Genomic DNA, 20,699 nt, shown 5'->3' on the forward strand with positions numbered 1-20,699 from the left:
TGTCTCGTGTTTCTTCGTTTAGTTTTATGTTCCTTCTCAGCAGTGAGGCTATATGAAGTGGGACCTCTTTCATTTCCAAGGCGAGAACGCTTGCTACGGAGTCACAGGGATCAAAACTTGGAATACCTGGCAATCCTTACGTATTGCGTCACGTATGATATATCTGATAAATCTGTAATGACAATACTTGACAAACTGAACGCTACCTCTAGTTTCACATTCCATGACTAGATCCTGTAGGCTAAAAGAGAAGGATCATTAATGAAAGTGAAAAATATAAATTGGTAGAATAAGAATGTGGGAGGAAAACCCCGAGGAAACCCATGGGCATGATCTTATTCATCATTTTAGTTTTAAGATTTTAGAGTGTTTGATCCTTAACGGAATCTAATCTTCTTACTTGCAACAAATCCGTTGTGGAACTTTTTCGTATTATTACATTTTTATATTTGAGAAAGAAAGTAGTCACCTACAGGACACGATGTTATTCATCATTTTAATTTTGAGATTTTAGAGTTTGTTCCTTAACGGAATCTAATCTTATTTGGAACAAGTCCGTTGTGTATCTTTTCGTATTATTTACATTTTTGTATTTGGGGAAGGAAGTAGTCACATACACAATTTTTTCAGCGCTTCTGCACATTTCGGGTCTATACTTCTTTTTTTTTTATCCACATATAACACTACATCATTCATCTTCATTCTATACTCACTCTCACTACTTTTTTTTTAAAATTATTGGTGACCTTACTAAGGACATGTAATATGGCTGACCAAAGAAAAAATATTACAAGAAATTGCAATTCTTTTATTACCTTTAAGGTAATTTACAAGCATGTAATTGATTGAATTACAAATGCTTTACACTTAGTAACTGGAATGCCTCTACATATAAATAATTTAAAATTTCTTAGAAAAGATTCAGGAAATGAATTAATATGTACACAATCATACTCATTCACATAATCGCTTGACATGCAGAAGTATAACCAATACATCAAAATACTGCTCATACACGTCTCATATAAACTGTGCCTGGATATGTGCACCGTACACGATGCTAAAATATAATAAAGTATAATACAAACCTATAGTTAATATTATTGATATACTTTTTGAAAGTAAATATTACAATTACTGCTTTTACGACACAAACAATTCATGAGATTCTTACAAGATACGAAAATTCTCAAAATTTATTTACTGTAGCAAAAAATAGTTACTATTAATTCTTTCAACCTTCTTTATCAAGAAAGAGGAACGCTCATATACCTACGAAGATAAAACGACTAATGCACTCACAGTGGACAGAATTTATTATTACCCTAACTTCACATGACGAATCTCCACATGCTTCTTGGTTGTTCAACCATTACTATGCATGTCCCACCAACACTCACAGAATGGCTAAAGTACGTACATTATATATTTTTGGGGAAATTGCAATGAAGACGAAATACTTGCAAATTACGCAAAGTACTGGAGTAGTCATTGGTACAATCTTTCAAATTGTATCTTATTTCGTAGACGAATTATTGCAACGACTACCACCACCCGCGATCCCAACAAGACCATAAAGAACATCAGCTCATTCCAACCAGTTTTCATCCATACTAAGCTTCACTCCTGTTAAGAACTGCTCACTTTTGTTTTATTACTTTCATCCAACAACTGGACCAAAGCATTATTCTTTCCTGCTTCCGATAAACGAAATTCTTCAAGCAACTAGAAGAAAAAAGGAAACACGACTGTAATTAGAAAAGTATAATAATAATAATAATAATAATAATAATAATAATAATAATAATAATAATAATAATAATAATAATAATAATAATACAGTGCAAGGTTTGTTGGGAAGACGGTTTAGGATAATTGTAAGATTCACTTATTATTATTATTATTATTATTATTATTATTACAACTGAAAATAATGCCAATCCTAAATAATAGATACAATACACTTGCACTGTACAGCAGGGCTTTGTCACACATCTGAACAAAAGGTAAAGGACTATTTAGTATCTTGAATCCTAATGTAACACGTAATAATAAATTAATAATAACGAATATATGTTTAAATTTTTATATTTATTTTTGAGAATGTTTATTTACCTAGGTATATGTAGCTACAGTACTTATTTATACTAAGAATCTTATTGAAAAAAGGAAAAAAAATACGTTTTATAAGAAATGAAGTTATGAATATTGTAAAAGTTATATATATATGTAAAAAAAGCAAAAGTAAACGGAAAAGCCTAATAATGGAATTTATGAAAAAATAAAACAAGATTAGATGAAGCGATGAAGAGAATTAATTATAAGTTTTCCGTACTGCATTAAGCTGAGTGAAAAATTCGCTAACATTTCCAGTCTGAAAGGTGATTATGAACGCCTCTGAATAACAGAGACAGACTGTCTTCCTAAAGAATTTTTATGTCTAGAGAATCTAACTCAAACATGCAAAATTTACCTTGAGTAGTGAATTTCATCCATTAATTCAAACCTGGTTTAGCTACTTATAGCACTACATTATATCTATTACTTCCATAAATTATCATCTCTATTCATATATTTAATAATGTTAATTCTGAATGTACAATGTTTTCAAAGAACCTTACCACCCATCTCCTCTAAAAGGTGGCCAGTTGAGATACTTATTTAGAGCGAAAATATTAGAATTTTTGAAGTACGTTTGCCGGAATATGACCTTTTAAGACAAGGTGGGTGGTAGAGACCTGCGCGGGCCGAATTTTTCGGCCCGAGCCCAATCCAGCCCGAACGTACCTAGGCCCGGCCCAGCCCGGGCCCGAAAAGTTTTGGATATTTTCGGCCCGAGCCCGGCCCGGCCCGATAATTTTTCCAAAATTCTTGGCCCAAGCCCGGCCCGGGCCCTATAAATTTTAAAAGTTTTTGGCCCGACCCCGACCCGATAATTTTTTAAAAAAAATAGCTCGAGCCCGAATCTTTCTCAAAATTTAGTACTAAATTTGACCTAACCCTCAGAAACATTTTCTAAACTTTGGTTCACAAACTGACGCTAGCCTTCCGAATGGTACCATTGCCTCCTAGAACTTTGCCTGTCATCGAGAGAACAAAAACTCCATTCCCTGTAACAAAAATCTAACTTAATTGATTTTTAGCATAAAGTGAAGATGATAATATTGTTTAGCGACAGGCAAAACATTCCCACCCCTTCTTTTTATATATTGAGTTCAGTGAAGGTCAAGGTCAGAGCTCAATTTACCGCAATCCTCTATAGTGAAAGTGGAGCCGCTAAGCAACACAAACTGTAAATAGCTATTGCATTCTTTGTAACATTTTTCACGGACACACTTCTTCAACGTTTGGCTTTATTCCAATTATCGTTCAACGAAAGTCAATAATTATTGAAGAATTGCAATTGATCGGCCCCAGCCCTGCCGGACCTGAAGAGAAATCAGTGTCGGCCAGCCCAAGCCCGGCCCGGCCCAAAGAAATAACAGTGTCGGCCCGCCCAAGCCCGGCCCGCCCAAGCCCGGCCCATGCAGGTCTCTAGTGGGTGGCCGAGAGTTTTTTTTAACCAAATTGTACACATAAATCAACCGGTGAATAACTGTTCTTGCTCATATAACTGCATCAAACAGAAACAGCACAAAGAATTAAGACAAAGGCTTCTGACGAATTAGAGTACATTCATAAAAATGAAATTAATATTGAAAAAGCATTAAAGTATAAAATCACTACAACAGGCACAACAAATTATTATCAATAAATGGAAGCTAAGTCTTCACGATGTTGATGCAAAATAGTCTGCTTACAAATAATCCCACATCACTTCAGAGAGTGAAATAAAAATACAAATGCAAAGATTATTTCTTTGTTTCTACCCTAACGCCTTGGTAATTAAATTAGTTCTTTTCACCGTTCAGAACAGTATAAGACCGTTCCTAATCCGGTTGGATCCAGGGTTGAAGTAATAAAAGCTGCTCAGTCCGGTTGTTTTCACACCCTGCTTCCCTCACCGGAAAGTGCGCGCTCCTTATTCGATTACTGTACGAAAGGCCGTGTCCACCTCGATTACAACTACATGTCATGAAGTTCAACACTCACCGAAGAGAAAAGGGTCAGAAAACGCGTTAATGGAAAGACATTGCTGCTCTATCTATACCATTTCAGCAACGGAAGCGCTATATTTAATCATTTTTGTACAAATTACAAATATTACTCAAACATACTAAAAACATAATTATATTTTTAAAGCCACATAGCAGTTTTGTTAAGAAGGTTTCATCATCTCTAGTATTTTCCTAAAATAAAAGGGAATGTTTAATATATGGAGTAACAGCTTGCATTTAAAGTATCGATTTACAACTATGGTCACGTTCAAAAATGAATATCTACCTATTTTTCGGAAGTTCGATACATAGAAACAATTTGTAACGAATAACTTTAAAATACTTTAAGATTTTGTATAAGGTGAACTAATTCATTCACTCATCACCAGCTCTTAGGAGTCTCGAAAATTGAAAATTTGAATGTGTATTCTTCTTAAAACCTAGACTGTGGTAAGGAAAGTACGATGTATATTTCTTGTATGTTTGGAACTACCGGTATCATATCAACAACCATTTCGACTGTAATTTCTTTGGAAAGGAATAACTCCTTAACTTTCGAACAAAGATCAGAATGCTATCGCTCGTGGTTTCAAGAATAAATAGATAGATAGTTCTATCTATCTTTTACACATCGAAGCCATGTGAGAAGTAGACCTACATGAACTGATACTGGAAATATATTATATTGGAGTTATTTGCATTACAGAATATCGATCCGATCATACATTACTTGTATTTATTTGCTTGTGTTCAAATAAGAAGAAAAACTAAATAATGATTCTGTTTTTATAAGTAGATAAAAATAAGTAAATAAAAATAAATATGACAGAGGCATATATAGGTGTTAAATTCCATAACATAGTATATGACATTGAAACAGTATGCAAATAAGCAACAAAATTTTACTAGCCCACATCCAACAATAGAAATCATTTACTTACCTTCGGTATGATATTAAATACTCGCCCGCACCGATGGACGGGCAAGTGATTATCTGTATCCCTGATCTTTTTTAATTCACGAAACTGCAAAATCATAATTAAATACTGATCTACGCAACTTACAGAAAGCTTAAACTCAGTTACTGATGCATATACGAAGATTTTCGCCTTTAAGGATTAAAATAACAGGTTCCATGAAGCCAGAAATACAAAAACAATCAAAAACAAACATAAAAAATGGGTTTTTAAATATGGAAGTAACAGACGAACAACTATAAATAAGATTTATGATGTTTGATAGTTCTTTCTTTCATTTTATTGCCTTTCCTTTTAGTATTGTTCCTGAGTTGTGCATCTTTCTTTCAAATTGACTTGGAACAATCAGCCACCAACTGATGAAGCAGTTACTGTAGAAAAAATCTGAATAAAAAGACAAGATTCCTTGAAGAAAACTGCCGCAGAAAAGAATCCTTTCCACTGAAACTGAAAACTATTAATTTTAATCAAAATTCGTGTCTTTTTAAGAGGGAAGTTTGTAATCATTAACTTAAGAATGTATCAGGAACAGAAATTTTATCAAGGAGGACTGCATTTTAAATCAGAATTTATGCTAGTTCATATAAGTTGCTCACAATTAACTAACGCCTGTTTACTTTTCGAGGCTAGTCGTGTAAGTAATAATGATAGTACCATTATTTCTAAGGCAGAATTAACCGCATTTCGATGGTTCAGAGAAGTTAATAAAGGCAATATTTCGACAAAATAACCAATCCAGGCGCTCTGATTACAGCAGTGAAGTGAAACAAGGCAACGATCAACAATGATGCCTCCATTGTTTTTGAATCATAAGGTAACTATGTATATGTTAGACATGTAGCACAAGTTCTCTACGAACACTTTCACATGTCACTTATTTGCACACGGTGTGACCTGAAACTACTTACACGTGGATGTTGTGCATTAATATTTGGTTATATTACCCTCCATACAGCTCTGATCTTTTTGTGTAACTTTTTTTTTTCTTTATTGGTTCCCTCACATCAAACTGAAACAAGAGATAAAAATTTTGACTTGTTTGGGGTTGTCATATCGAAGGATGTATTCTGGAACGCACTCCAAAATCGGCAAATCTCTCTGAACTAATGTACTGCATTTGGTAATAAATTAACTCTATTTTTTTACTAACTAGTCCTCATATTACATTGCTTTTAGATATGACATCGTTACACATGAAAATCCAGGTGAACCACATGATAAACGCCGATAAAAGTCGATATCTGCCCAAGAAATGGGAAAGTATAATCTTTTGTGATTATGTTACGTACTTTCTGTAATAAAACTTTTGAAATATGAAATTTATCTTGTTACCGTCATGTATGAAATTTATCTTGTTACCGTCATGTTATTACCAAATAATTCTTTGGGTGAGGCTCTTTAACACTTGTTTTAAAATGAAACATGTCTGTACAGCGAAGAAACTTACCTCGTAGCTGACTTCTTGCTCCAAAATTGCCCTATTTTCTGCATTGTCAACACAGCAGGCCAAAAGTGTAGGAAATAAATGACTGGATAATGAAGGATCACTAAAGTACGAAAAAGGTAAATTACATAACTGTTGTAATACTGTAGGCATGTAACCGGATTGGATCATGGTCTGAAAAATAAGACAGAAAATAAATTATATATATAGTTTATTTCAATAACGACAATGTTTCAAACAGTAAGTTGATAAGATACATTAAAAAGTTTGTATAATAATATGTTTGCTCTTCCTTATGTTAAAAAGTAATTACCCCGGTAATATACAATCGTACACCGGAACTGATTGCAAGAGAAGAGGAAAGTTACCTTAATTCTACTTAATTTATGCCATGTACTGTTATCACAAAATAATATTTATTCTGAAGTCGAAGGTAAATGTACAGGCACATATCTTTCAGAACCTCTATATTCTTATCCATACGAAGGATTACTGCCAATGTAGACATATATTCTTCGTTCTAATGAGATCTTTGTTGTACAGCTATGTGTGGAAGTACACAACTATTAAAAAATGATTCGATTTTCAGGTGTTTCAGAACATGGTTGTAAAACAGAACTATTTAGGACTACTGAAGTAACACATCGTTCTATGTAAAATTAAGAACTTCAGTACTGAAATCTTTCATAACATACCATAGTGCAAGGAAGGGGGGAGCACGATGGCTCGGAGGTAGAGCGCTTACCTCTGGTGCGTGGAGCCCATGGTTCGATGTCTGACTAAGTACGTTTGTAGTAGACCACATCGTGTCCGTGGGTTTTCTCGGGGGTACTCCCATTTACTACCATTTTCTCATTCCACCAATTCTTCCATCATTCATTTGCTTTAATCATTGTCTTCCTTGGCCTACAGGGTATAATGGTGGGACGTTAAACTGAAAGTTTTCATTTTTACACGATAATGCATAAAAATCCCAGAAACAACTGGAAATATATTGAAACACGCTCACTGATGTATTCCACGATTAATAATAATAATAATAATAATAATAATAATAATAATAATAATAATAATAATAATAATAATAATAATAATAATAATAATAATAACTAATTGCACTAAGGCTCATTTTAGCTAGTTACCTTGACTTTCCGAATTTAACCTCCTGACTGTTATTTCTTGTTTCGTCCATATCAACTAAAGGTCTGCCTGATACTCATAGGGTAAAATACTGTACATCAACTAACAAACGTTTGTTTATTATGAGATTGACGCAGAATCCGAACCACGCATTTAAACTGGTAACTGAACCACCCAAAGCGAAATAATAACCAATTAGTTACAAGGCTGCTCTTAATAAAATGTATGTATTAATTTACAGTATAGGAATACCTTGCATAACGCGGTCTTTTATTATTTCACATATCTACGAACTAGAGTGCTGCCAAAATGTCTTCATCCGTGGAATAAAAATGCGAATTAAAGCTCACCCCACGCGTTGAGCCAATAAGGGTTCAGCTGTTGCTAAGCGAGACAGCGCATGGCGAATGAGTGTGGAATTCCTTCAGCCGATAGTTGCGATTGGAATGGAAGACAGGTGTCAAGTCAATGTGGTATATCTACAGCAACGAATTTACCACAGTAGATTTCGAACAACGTGGTTTTGTGCGGCGTGGAACCAGCTAATCGCGTTACGCAAGGTGTTACTTACATATTATAGACATACAGAAAATAATGGAGCATATTTCGAAACTCTACTACTGAAAATGAAACGCTTGTCTTGAGTGAAAAATTGTGTCTGAAACTTAGCATCTATGATGTATCTACGTATCGTCACCTAACATGTCCATTTTATCTTTAATTTAATCTCATCCAATAAACCTACACCTGAACATTCTTATTGATATTAGACACACGAGAAATAAATGTGTGGTGGATTGTTTTATTATACAAATATCTTGTTACCGTTAATTTTCTTTACAATTTCTTGCAAGGCTATTACATCAAAATACTACTTATAAAAATAAAATCGATTTGAGAAAATATTAAGAAAATGAATCTAAGTTTTACGTCCTACAAAAAATATTAAGAATAAAAAATGGTGACTCAATAACAGAAAGGTCAAATTATGCGCAAGTCACTGAACAGCATATGGATAACAAGATCAAAATATTTAATGTAGACACACACATCTCTCGCATAGAAAATATTGTTAGTTTGTTAAGTTCACAATCCTTTTCCAGGACCGAGGAAGACGTGGAGCAACAGCGTAAGGTGAAATCAGAATTCAAAGTTCAAAGTTTCTCACGCTTTTTCACTAGGAATCGAACCCAGGACCACATGCATCAAGAGCACACGCGCTAGTCACTACACCAGCGGCGAGGGTGCATAGACAATACTTGTACAAAAGTTAGAGATAAGTTTTTGGGTGGAAGATGGAAAAACAATATGAAGCTGGATTATAACAATCCTGACTTATTTGGTTGTCACAGTACAACAAAGACAAGCACGGGTCAAATGTTGGCATAATCCAACCCGGGATTGGAAAGTTTTGGAGGAACTGGATAAGCAAGCCGCTGCTAAGTAACACCAACTGTAAATATTGCATTGTTTGTAATATCTTTCATTCCACCTGCGTGCACACAGATCTCAACATTTCGCTTTATTGCAATTATCGTTTAACGAAAATTAATAAAGTATTGCAATTAATCGGCCCGACCAACAGGAAGCAGTATAGACCTCGCCCACAGAAATAGCGCAGCTGCCCCACCTAAACCCGGCCAGTGCGCAGCAGCAGTATAATTTTTTTAACACAAGGCATAACCCAATGATGGATTTTGATTCTGTGGCAATTAACACGTCGTGTTTCTTAAACAAATTTGTTAATTCTGCAATTTTAATCTCTATAAGTATGTAAAAAAAAAAAAAAAAAAGTAATGACTGACTAACTTATCAACGCGTAGACCAACTGCTTACGAAAGAACCTTGACATTTGGACACTACATAGCATTTGTGACGTAGGGTATCAGTGAAGAAATAATTTTAGGAATTCGACGTCAGAGGGGGTAAATGGCGGTTGATTATTATAACACTGGTAACAAATTTTGACCAACTTTATGTTTATCTGATTTCTTTTCTTTTTTTAATATCGTTGGGTGGTACTAATAACGTGCATAACATTAGTTTTTCGAAATGTCAGAAATTGCCTTAAAATTCGTCTTTAGCCCTTAGAAATCGGGTAATTTGTCGCCCTAACACAACCGGTTATGCCTTGCTTTTTAAGCAAAGGAACAGACTTTTAACTGTGTAAGTTTATTTGCAATATTACATGCGAAATTTATTCAACAAATTTTGAGAAAATTCTTAATTTTTCCTCAAAATTAAGTATTTTTTTATTTCTGGAAAAATGAAATGAAATCTTTGAGTTTTACGTCCCACAATTATGCCGGTTAGGCTAAAGGAGACGGTGGTGATGAGTAATGAACGAAATGGTGGAATGAAGAAAGTGGGAGGAAACGGGAGAACCCCGAGAAAACCCACGCACACGGTGTTTTTTTATTTCTGGAGTTAGCAACACTGTTCGTAGTTAGTCAAATTACATCAGATTTTTTTTTTAAATCAGAAATTGATTCTGTAAGTTTTAAATTGGTATTCACGAGACGACACAAAATGTTGGGGACAAAATTAGAAATTTGGTTATGAAATCAACTGGAACTCGACAAAGAAAAATGAAAAAAGTCATTTTTCATTTCCGTATGGTAGTTCTTAACCTCTATCTTCGACTAAAATATATTACATTTCTAACACTTTTCGTACGCAGAAGAAGTGAATATTAAATGGCTAGTCTATATAAGTAGCAGTTTGGGCCCGGTTTTGATTTTTATCGAGAAATTTAGAGCTAATTGCTATCTTTATGCAGAATTAACTTAGTCACTATGGAGTACGAATACAGCGTACAAAATAATAATAATAATAAAAAAAACTTAGCAAAAATATATCCACTTTCACTACAAGCACATAATGCAGAACATTTTAAAAATGAGCATGCTTGCTTTTTTGCTTGTGCGAAGCTGATGTCATCAGAAATCAATGTCCAAATGTAATCTCCCATCATCGCGGTGTCCCAGCGCCCTTGGTATCTTCTTTCCATTTGTTTAATATCTTGAAAGCGTTCACCATGTTCTTCACTCATCTGCTAAATTTGGACGGAAAAAATCAAGATGAAAAAAAAAAAACAACAAAAAAGAAAAAGCAATTTCAACAACATTCTACAACCCAAATTGCGATATAGGTCAATCAAAGAATCTATTAACTCCCTATAATTTTCACTCCTATTTTTACCAAGAAAACCTTGCACTACCGCCCTTAAAGCTTTCCAAGCACTTCTTTGCTCTTGAGTCATTCTATACTGAAGTTAAAGCATCACACGTATCTGTGGACCAGTAAATACGCCAGCTGTGATTTTAGCGTCAGTTAACTGTGGAAACATTTGTCTTATGTAAGAAAGAGCTGCAGAATGTGGATCTAATGATCTAACAAACTGTTTTACAAGTCCTAATTTTAGATTTTTTTCTCTTTCAACTAAAGGTTCATGTATGACATTGTGAGTGCCAGGAAGTAAATGTTTCCTTTCTGGCCACACTTTGAGTGTATAATGACGGTCAGTAGCTCTGCTATCCCAAAGGCAAAGAAAACGTGAATATTTAGTATTGCCACTCTGCAAGCCTAAAAGAAAACCGATCATCTTAATATCTCCACAAATATCCCATTTATATTTTTGGTACTCAATCTTTTCCAACAATAATTTCACGTTTTCGTAGTCTTCCTTCATGTGGACTAAGTGTGCAACTGGTACAGAATGATTCACATTTCCATTGTGCAGAAGAACTGCCTTCAAACTTCTAGATGAACTGTGTATGAAAAGACGCCACTCCTCTGGTTGATGTGGGAAACCGATAGCTTCAAATAGACCACTAACGTCATGGCAATAACACAAACTTCCTTCCATTTTGAAGAATTGTGAAAAAGTCTTATGTCTTTTTCTATATTTTGATATTTTACATGTTGTAAGGAGAAAATTTCACTTATTTAAACGTGAAGCAAGAAGTTCTGCCTTTGATTTGGGAAGATCTAAATCTCTTATCAAGTCATCAAGTTTTTGCTGATTAAGCAAATGTTCCTTTCCCCTGGTTCATGCGAAAAACTAATATCAAGATCGGAAGATTCCTCTGGCTCTTCTTCCGATGACAATATCTCTGGTGGTTTGAGTACAGGAAGTTCGTCACTGTGTGGAATTGGAGCAATGTATGAAGGTAAACTGGAGTATTCTATTTTTCTCCTATTCTTTCTCTTTTTATAGTGTGTCACGTCAACTGAACAGAAGTAGCAGTCATTATGGTGATTAGTAGGCTCTCTCCAAATTCGAGGAATAGCAAATGGCATACACTTTCTGGTTCCCCGTAACCAACCTTCTAATGTAGAGTGGCAATTACCGCAACACACATGCGGGGCCCAATGTTTGTCTTGATCACCTACAAGCACTCAAAGTAAGCTTCATATGCAACACAGAACTTTGTTTCAAGCACAATGTTGTGTTTAAGTTGTTTGGGGCTTATGTAATACCACAAACATAACAAAATGAGTATACTGACATTTTACAACGCCTATTTGTAGACATTTTATCTTCCACACAGCACCTAGTGAAATTAAATCAAATGCCACTGATGTAATATAGTAACCACTATAGTTACTCAATACTGTATGCAGCTGGCTATCCAAGTGGAGTCATATAGAAATTTACTGACTTTACTTAAGTAAAAGTTAATATTTTTTGTAAAAGTAAGGGGAAAAATAAGAAATTATATTTTTCTAGACAGTTATTTTCATTCAAAATAAATGCTGTATTCAAAATTTGTAATCATAGAACGAAACGGAACTTGCTAATTAATCCACAAGAGTTTGTTCTGTGTTGCCAACTATAGACAGCCGAAGTAAAGGCTGAAATTCTTCCTCTAAAATGGTGTTCTTGAACAAAGACGATTTTGTAAAATTCCTTCCAAACAATCGACATTTGAGGAAAACTAATACCAGATTCGTAAATTAGCACGTCAAAATCATTCGGTAAATGTAAAAACTTTAAGATAAAAAATTTTGTTGTTGAGCAGTGTAATCATTTGTCCATATTTCGAAAATTTTAAAGGTTAACGACATTTCATAATTACGCTTTTCTTTCTAAATAATTAAACATGTGTTTATAATTTTAGTTATTGATTACTAAATTCGTTTGTTTAAGCAAGAATTAGGTAAGAAACAACTTCAATAATCATTTACAAAATTATCATCGACTTCTTAAAGAAATTTGACAAACTATTATAATCCAGTTTCTTCTGATGAACTTGAACGTTCCTTTCCAGCACCAACCTATGAGATGGAAACTTCTAGCTTAACGTGGAATCTGAACCACATGTTTTACACTGGGAATCGAACCCGGCTTTCCCGGACCGAAGCGAAGAAGACTGATCATTTAGTTGTGAAAGAAATCATAATTTTCCTTCAAAAAGCAGTAGTAAATGATAGTACACAATAACAATTCTCTAAATTTCTTTTTAAACGAAGTAGATAACAAGTATACGTCCAGCAAAATGTCACGATGTAAGACGTGTATAGATTACTTTACCTTCAGCCCATTTAAATTTATTTAATTCTGACTGTTTAAAAATTACTCATGGCTGGAGTCTTACTTCACAAACTACCTATGTATACAGTATACAACGCTTATCAATAGTTAAAAAAAAGAAAAAGAAAAAGAAAAGAAAAGAAAAGAAAAAAGAAAGAAAAAAAAGATGTCTCTGCCGGTGTCGCTTTTGTTAAATATGCTTCATGATAACTAGCTATTTTATAAAATTTTAAAGGCTCCACTACAAACATCCTGGAGACTACCGTTGGTGAAATAAGTACTTTTACTTAGACTTAAATAGTATTTTAGGTATGTTCATTTTTATGATCGTTTCAAATTGGCGAATGAAATCATACATTTATTCCCTTCCTCGTGTCTATATGGTTAGTGTACATGCTTCCGTCGCGAAAGATTTGGGTTCGATTCCCGGTAGGGGCTTATATGGTTCGAATCCCACAAAAATCGTACGTTCCACGGTTCATATAGTCTCGATGTAAAAGGGAAGATAAATTTCAATCCTAGCAACTAACCTATTCATATTCCCCTTGCAAATTAATTTCTTTTTTCTGTGGGGGCGTGGTGGCTCAGTGATAGAGCATTCACATGGTGCATGATGTCTTGGTTCGATCCAGCTTGCGCCAAGTGGACTTTGGTGGACAAACACCGTGTGTGAGAGTTGGATTTTCTCAGGGTTCTCCCGTTTCCTCTCACTTTTTTCATTCCACTATTTCATTCATTTCTCATCATCACCGTCTCCTTTAGCAGTGGAACGTAAAACTCAGATTTCATTTATTCTTTTCTGTAACCATATTGAAGTATTATTAACGGTATTAGAGTATAACAAAAATAAAAATGGTAATAATCTAGTGATTTGTCATGCTTGGAAATTTAACTAATTTTAAGAGCGACGGAGAATCCTGTTATTAATTTAACAAAATTTAAGTTCCAAATATTTTAATACAAAAGCTAATGTATAAAGATAAGCAATATTTTATTTTTATAATAACAGCCATATACTATTATTTTCCTAACATTTATTATCCAGGAGGGAAAGATTTGGTTCATTTGGAAAAGAATACAACTATTTTTTACCATTTTTTGGTCTGGCAACCATAGCCAGTATTCTCTCTCTCTCTCTCTCTCTCTCTCTCTCTCTCTCTCTATATATATATATATATATATATATATATATATATATATATATATATATAATGAATAAAATTATTTATAAATTTACTTTCATGAAATCCTGTTGGAAATTCCAGTTCTAAGGGAAAAAAATCTGCAATATAAACCGGTGTACGTTTCAACAAGATAAGCAAATGTACCTAAATACTGTGCAATTGACATGTAAAATATATTTACTTACGAAAAGAAAAATAAAAAAATTCGAAAGATGTATGTATCAAGTCAAGATGGAGACTAGAAGTGGTGGAATGACATCAGTGTGTTGGCGGCCTTCACGGAAATTATGGCTAGATACGTCTCTTCATGCATTGTCGCTCTTTCGACAAGAATGTCACTGCTTCACCATAAACTCGTTTCCCACCCCTTAGTTCATTGCAACAGAACGGAGTGGCGTCAGGGAGCCGGTATGTTATCTTAATGGCTCAGGCTCTGGACCATCGATGACGCCAGCAGAGGTATTTCCGGTCCCCACACACACACAAATATATACCTTCACACACGCACACTAGAATACGCACATATACAGTGTCCGCGCCTCATTAAGATAGCACGTGCGGCCAATGAGACGCCTCTATGTTGTCATGGCAAGAGGCGCCTCCCATCAATCTATCCATCTTACATAAAGGTTCACAAAAATCCTAAGTCTGTAGTAATTCCTCTCTCATCTTCCAATGGGAGGCATATAAGAATTTCACGCCTAGTCAAACATACAACACATTGATGCATTGGCGATAGATTATTCAACAGAACCTGATTCTTAGAAACGCGACGAAAACGCTTAATCTTTTGAACTAGCACTGGCATGATTTATTATTCAAGCAAGTGGATTTTAAAATAAAAAAGGTTAAGATAAATTCCATGCACAACTCTTTCCATTATTTGTCTTATACTCGTTCGTAGCAAATATAAGTATTGTGTGTGTGCCACTGCAAGTAAGAAGTGTGTCACGTGAGCCACTGTTAGGAGTACGTATGTCATCGATAAGAGAGAACAAAACAGGTACAATCTCTCACCTAACACTGTATAATATACAATATTTTAAATATATATATATATATATATATATATATATATATATATATATATATATATATATATATATATATATATATATATATATATATATTCCAGCGCAATAAAAGTTATCAATTATCTTTGGAAATGAACGGCACATCTTTTAATGCAATACATTTCTTTTCAATTTTTTTTTCGAAAACTACAAATAAGAATATATGTACCTTCAAGTATCTCACTTTGTTTAATCTATTGATTAATACTGTCTCATCCTTGGACGATGAATTAATTAAGCGCAAATTAAACTTTAACAGTTAATCATTATTTTGGTCTATATTTCATCTAACCATACTGTGTACTATCATCTTGCTAATTTCATAGTGAAAACTTGAAGAGGGTGTACTACAATTATGAGTTTAATCTTAATAGCTGGCGTGGTTATTGAACAGAATCATTATTTTAGGCTTGCAAAAAGACTGTTTTCTCTATTGTTTTCGAAAATTACGCATCAGGATTTACTCACTCATATCACTTTGTTCAATTCAATATCTATCGATTGAAATACTGTACAGGGTGGCCCAAAAGTAGATAAATATCCCTGCATTGATCAAGTATGTCATTCTAGTTTATGGGTTTATTTGCTTCGGCTCTTCCGAGCTTAAGATATAAGTAGAAACACGCTAAGAACAAATAATAAAGAAACTAAGTCTACCTGATGGATATGATATGATATGAAATACACTAAGCTGATCAGTATGGGACTATATACCTACTTTTGGGCCACCCTGTATGTCTCATCTTTGGTCATTTTCTTCTTAAATTCTAATAGTATTGCAGAATATCCAGAATTTACTGTACGATTATTTTATGAATATGTAATTTTTCTTTGTTTTTAAATGTACCAGTTAGGAGTCTTAAGTTTTACTGTGTCATTATCCACAAAATGTAGAAGCCCACTTCATCATTAATTTATCACGTGAGTCACAAGTTAAAGGTAAAACCATATTTCTACACTGCAGCACAGGAATTAGAATAATTTGAGAAAAATATACTGCGAGGAATTTAATTCTCTAGTGGAGGGGTCTTTGGTTTGATCCTCACCCACGCGAGTTTGTGTTGGATATTATCGTGTCCGTGGGGTTTTCCCGGTTCTTCCGTTTCCTCCCACATTGTCTTTCCACTAATTACTTCATAATTCAATTTTATTAATTCATCAGTCTTCTTTAGCAAAAGAGCAGTAACAAGGGAGGTAAAACTAGAAATTTCGTTTCATTCACAGGACTGATTGAGAAAATTTGGTTGAAAAAAAAATAGGTTGAGTAGTGTTAGCAGGATCAATTGTTTTTCACTTCTTGAATAACTTGAATTATTTGTGCTGAAGAAACGTGAAGTTAAATAATTTTGTATCGTAAGAGGGGTTACTTTGCACTTCAGGGGTAACTTTGCACAAAATATGAAGGAGTTGCACAGTCCTCTGTCACTAAAGCCATGAACTGTAAAGAGAAAGTTTCAACTGCCACCGCAAGATAGAACATCTAACTGTATTTTGGCTATAGTGTTGGCGGTTAACATCAGTGCTAATTGTCCGGAGGGTTTGTTGTTGTAAAGGTATGGAAAGCAGTCACTGTAAAAACCAACAAAATATGAAAAATATCACCTACTAGAATTTCCGCCAAAGTTGTCAGTTTCATAGAATACTATTGTGTATAATAGAACTTTGAAGCAATAGTTGAGATTGAAAAGTGAAACATTTTAAAGTCATAAGAAAAATAAAGCTGGGAGAAGCCGGTTTCAGCTTCTAATTGGGGTTACTTTGCACCGGTCCAAAGTAACCCCTTACATAGGAAATTACTACCGCTGGTACCTCCTGTCTTCTAATTTTAGGTAAATTTCCTATTTAGGTAAATGCCGGAATGGATTTCTAGTTAGAAAATAAATTACGAACAGTGGCGAATCCAGAATATAGTTTGATAGGGGCTTCACTCAGAAAAGTTTATTTATTTTTAAGAAATCACTAGACTTTTTTTGGGGGGGGGGGGGACTGAAGCTTATACGCATAGGAATGACTAACATTAGATATTTTAAAATATGTAATTTTAGTGGGCTTCAGCCTCAAAGCCCCAAATCCCGTAAACATTCCACGGATTACGTTTGGGATGATATTCTTGGACATAAAGAGCAATCAAATCAAATCAGTTTACGGGGATTTTTTCTCTTCCTGAGTTGGCAATTTTGTGGGGCATACGCTAAACTATCAGAATGTGGTTCTTATGCCGGTACCAGAAAATACATAATTTTCTTTACAAATATCGATAATTCATACTAATAAGGGAACATTCTGATTTGGTAAATTCATTTGCTGAAAATGGCTGCTAGCACTGTATTCAGCACCGAAAGAAACAGACAAAAATACGTTTAGTGGCAGACCGTATACAGGGTGGGAGATAAGTGAGGGCAAAGTGCGAAGATAGAACGTAGAAAATGTCTAGAAATGTCATTATAATTTTGGAACAAGTAGAGGGATTGAAGTCAAATGTTGACATGAGGAATGCATGTAGAGCTTTACTGAATAGGAGTAATGTGAATCATGGGGGACATCTGAGAAAACGCCATGTTGAAATTAGCGCAAGAAGAATATAAGGAAAAGGAGTCATGTGACATGGCTATTGACGCACATCATCTATTGAAATCAATAGTGGCCAATACAGTTTGAGACCTCTGCAACAAGAGGCGTTCCATGCTATCGCAATGTAGCAATACTGTCGTAAAGGTGACGTGAATGAGAAACAACCACAAACGTGAATGAGGCCACTTTCCAGCCAATTAGCGTCCCGATCCATCCAATATTCGATCATATGCTGGTAAAAGTGCAAATATGACCAAGGAAAATCTGAAATAGTTCATGACTGACGTTTTCTGGCCTTCTATAGAGCAGATAAAACTACTGTCCCTCGTTGATTCATGGAGAACCAATAACGGTGAAGAGTTGGTGCTAAAACCGGACAATGTTGAAATTATCCCAACTTCTTATCCCTGACGGTTGCATGTTACTCATATAACCGTTGGATGTGTTCTTCTTCTGTCTATACGAATTTCGTAAAAATATATAACAGACACCGTTTCTCTGTCATCTGACTTCAAAATATGACAACGGGACTTCATTAATTTGCCATAATTCACCCACTTCCAGTTTACAGCACCAAGGTTCCAAGATATAATTAGATATGCTTTCTACAAAACTGGATATTTGCAAACACAGCTTGGCGCATTCATGATACCTGTTGACTACTGCCTTGTCGACTACCGAAGACAACTGTGACGAGCCTGATTGTTCATCTTTATCGTTTTTCAAATGTGCCCACTGTTACCTTCATTTTTGTATCAACCACACAATCATTCTTAAGTTTCATAACAGTTACAATTAAACAGTCTCAAACCGTATTGGTCATTATTGATTTCAATAGACGACGTGCGTCAAGAGCCATGTCACAATGACCCCTTCTCCGTATATTCTTTTTGCGCTAATTCCAACATGGCAGCTTTTCAGATGTCCTCCACGATTCACACTTCTATTCAGTGGAGCTCTACATGCATTCCTCATGTCCAACATTTGACCTTGATCACTCTACTCGTTTCAAAACATGGCATTTCTAGACCTTTTTTAAGTTCTATCTTCGCACTTTGCCCTTACTTATCTTCCACCCTGTATACGGTCTGTCACTAAACATATTTTTGTCTCTGTTTCTTTTGGTGCTGAATCTAGTTCTAGCGATCATTTTCAGCAATTGTATTCACCAAATTGGAATGTTTCTTTGTAAGTACTGATACCGGTACCATCATTCTAATATCAATATTTGTAGACTGCATGCAATTTTGTGTAGGAAATGAAATGTATAAACACTGAAGGGAAAACATTGCACAGAAACATTATGTTCGTATGTTGAACATACTTTTTTGTATGTTGTGCAAAGTATTCCTACCTATAAGAAATTTTATACATTTATTGAGAGTGTAAAAGAACTTCTTTAAAAAAAATCCTGTAGTTGAAGTTTAAAGAATAAATTTCATTTTCCAAATCCAAAATGGTCACGTAAAGATTAATATACTTTTGTTCCTCTGTTTCGATAATTTTAAAGAAGTAGCAGTTACTGGTAATACAATAAAATGACCAATGCCTATTTCAGTTTTTCATTTATAGCACAATGCATCTATTAAGCTTCTTAGTGAATGTACTAAAGATATACAGAATATAGGTGCTAATGCACTTTTGTTCACGACAGCTCATTTATTTCCCATGGTCTATGGATGGATCCGAACAGAGATACTTCACACAACAGACAGACACTTCATTCTTGTCTGTGCTTTACACTTAGACCTATATCATAGGGAATTTTGAGAGGGTACCGCTTTTTTTTATTTTCCACAGTTGGCAACCCTAGTTAACCCCCTCAAAACATTATCTCAGTACCCTGTCTTAGTGTCGTGGCTACGGCCTGCATATATATTGGATACGATTATACAATGGCAATTTCTTCTAATATTAGAATTTACCAAAATGATTTGAAAGTAAAATATCACTGCACGCCCCAAAGCCAGGGAACAATTTTGTGACGCGGAGGGGGATGGGGAGCAAGGCTAGTTCTACTGCCATTGCCGATAATATCTGATGTAGAACTCTACAGCCGCCACTGCGTTTGACCTATCTATCAGTTCCGTCAGTACTTGAATATGATCTACCGCGCTGTAACCACTTTAAATTCAGCCCTGTTCTCTTGGTTAGGCGAGGTTTTTCTACTCTAAGCGTCAATGCTTTCTGAACTGCAGAGAGTACATTACTAGGTCTATAATTGCGTTGACCTTCGTGTTCTTTCTTACGAAGCAGTACGATAACCGCACACCTCCGTTCCTCAAGAACTCGACCGCTTCGCAGACATTTAGAATAACGTAGCGCAAGGACTTTTTCCTCTCTTCATCAGCTTCCTTTAATATGTCTAATGAAACTCCATCTTCTCCTGGTCCTCTTCGTTATAGCGTATGCTATTTCTTGCAGTATGGCAGTATCCCTGTTTCCTCTTCCTCTTTACATTTATTCACTTTCGGTTCATTGCTTGAATACAACTTGCCGTATAATAGTTGAATCTCCTTCAGTGCTTCCTTGCGTGTTTTCGTGGTTGTCATCGCTAAGACACTGTTTTTTCTTCCTACGACCCATTTTGTCTTCAATCATCTTTTTACGATACTGATGTTGAACTTTCTTACATCTTCTGTTGTATCATATGTTCTAATTTAGATCTTGCATTGTC

The 20,699-nt window shown here is 34.9% G+C and overlaps 1 protein-coding gene across 2 annotated transcripts in view; it reads right to left on the reverse strand.

Annotated features, from left to right (window-relative positions):
• Positions 1-794: 794 nt before the first annotated feature.
• Positions 795-20,699, reverse strand: part of ssp3 (SCAPER domain-containing protein short spindle 3) — a 522,155-nt gene continuing 502,250 nt past the window's right edge. For both annotated transcript variants that reach the window (XM_081747551.1, XM_081747559.1), the window contains 2 exons: positions 6,522-6,692; positions 795-1,725 (listed from right to left, as the gene is read on the reverse strand). In XM_081747551.1, the coding sequence (XP_081603677.1) occupies positions 1,630-1,725; positions 6,522-6,692 (267 nt within the window). In that variant the 3' untranslated portion in view covers positions 795-1,629. The remainder of the gene's footprint in view (positions 1,726-6,521; positions 6,693-20,699) is intronic.

The sequence above is a fragment of the Thermobia domestica genome, chromosome 2 (assembly GCF_964235325.1).
Source record: "Thermobia domestica chromosome 2, izTheDome1.hap1.1, whole genome shotgun sequence".
Taxonomy (NCBI): domain Eukaryota; kingdom Metazoa; phylum Arthropoda; class Insecta; order Zygentoma; family Lepismatidae; genus Thermobia; species Thermobia domestica.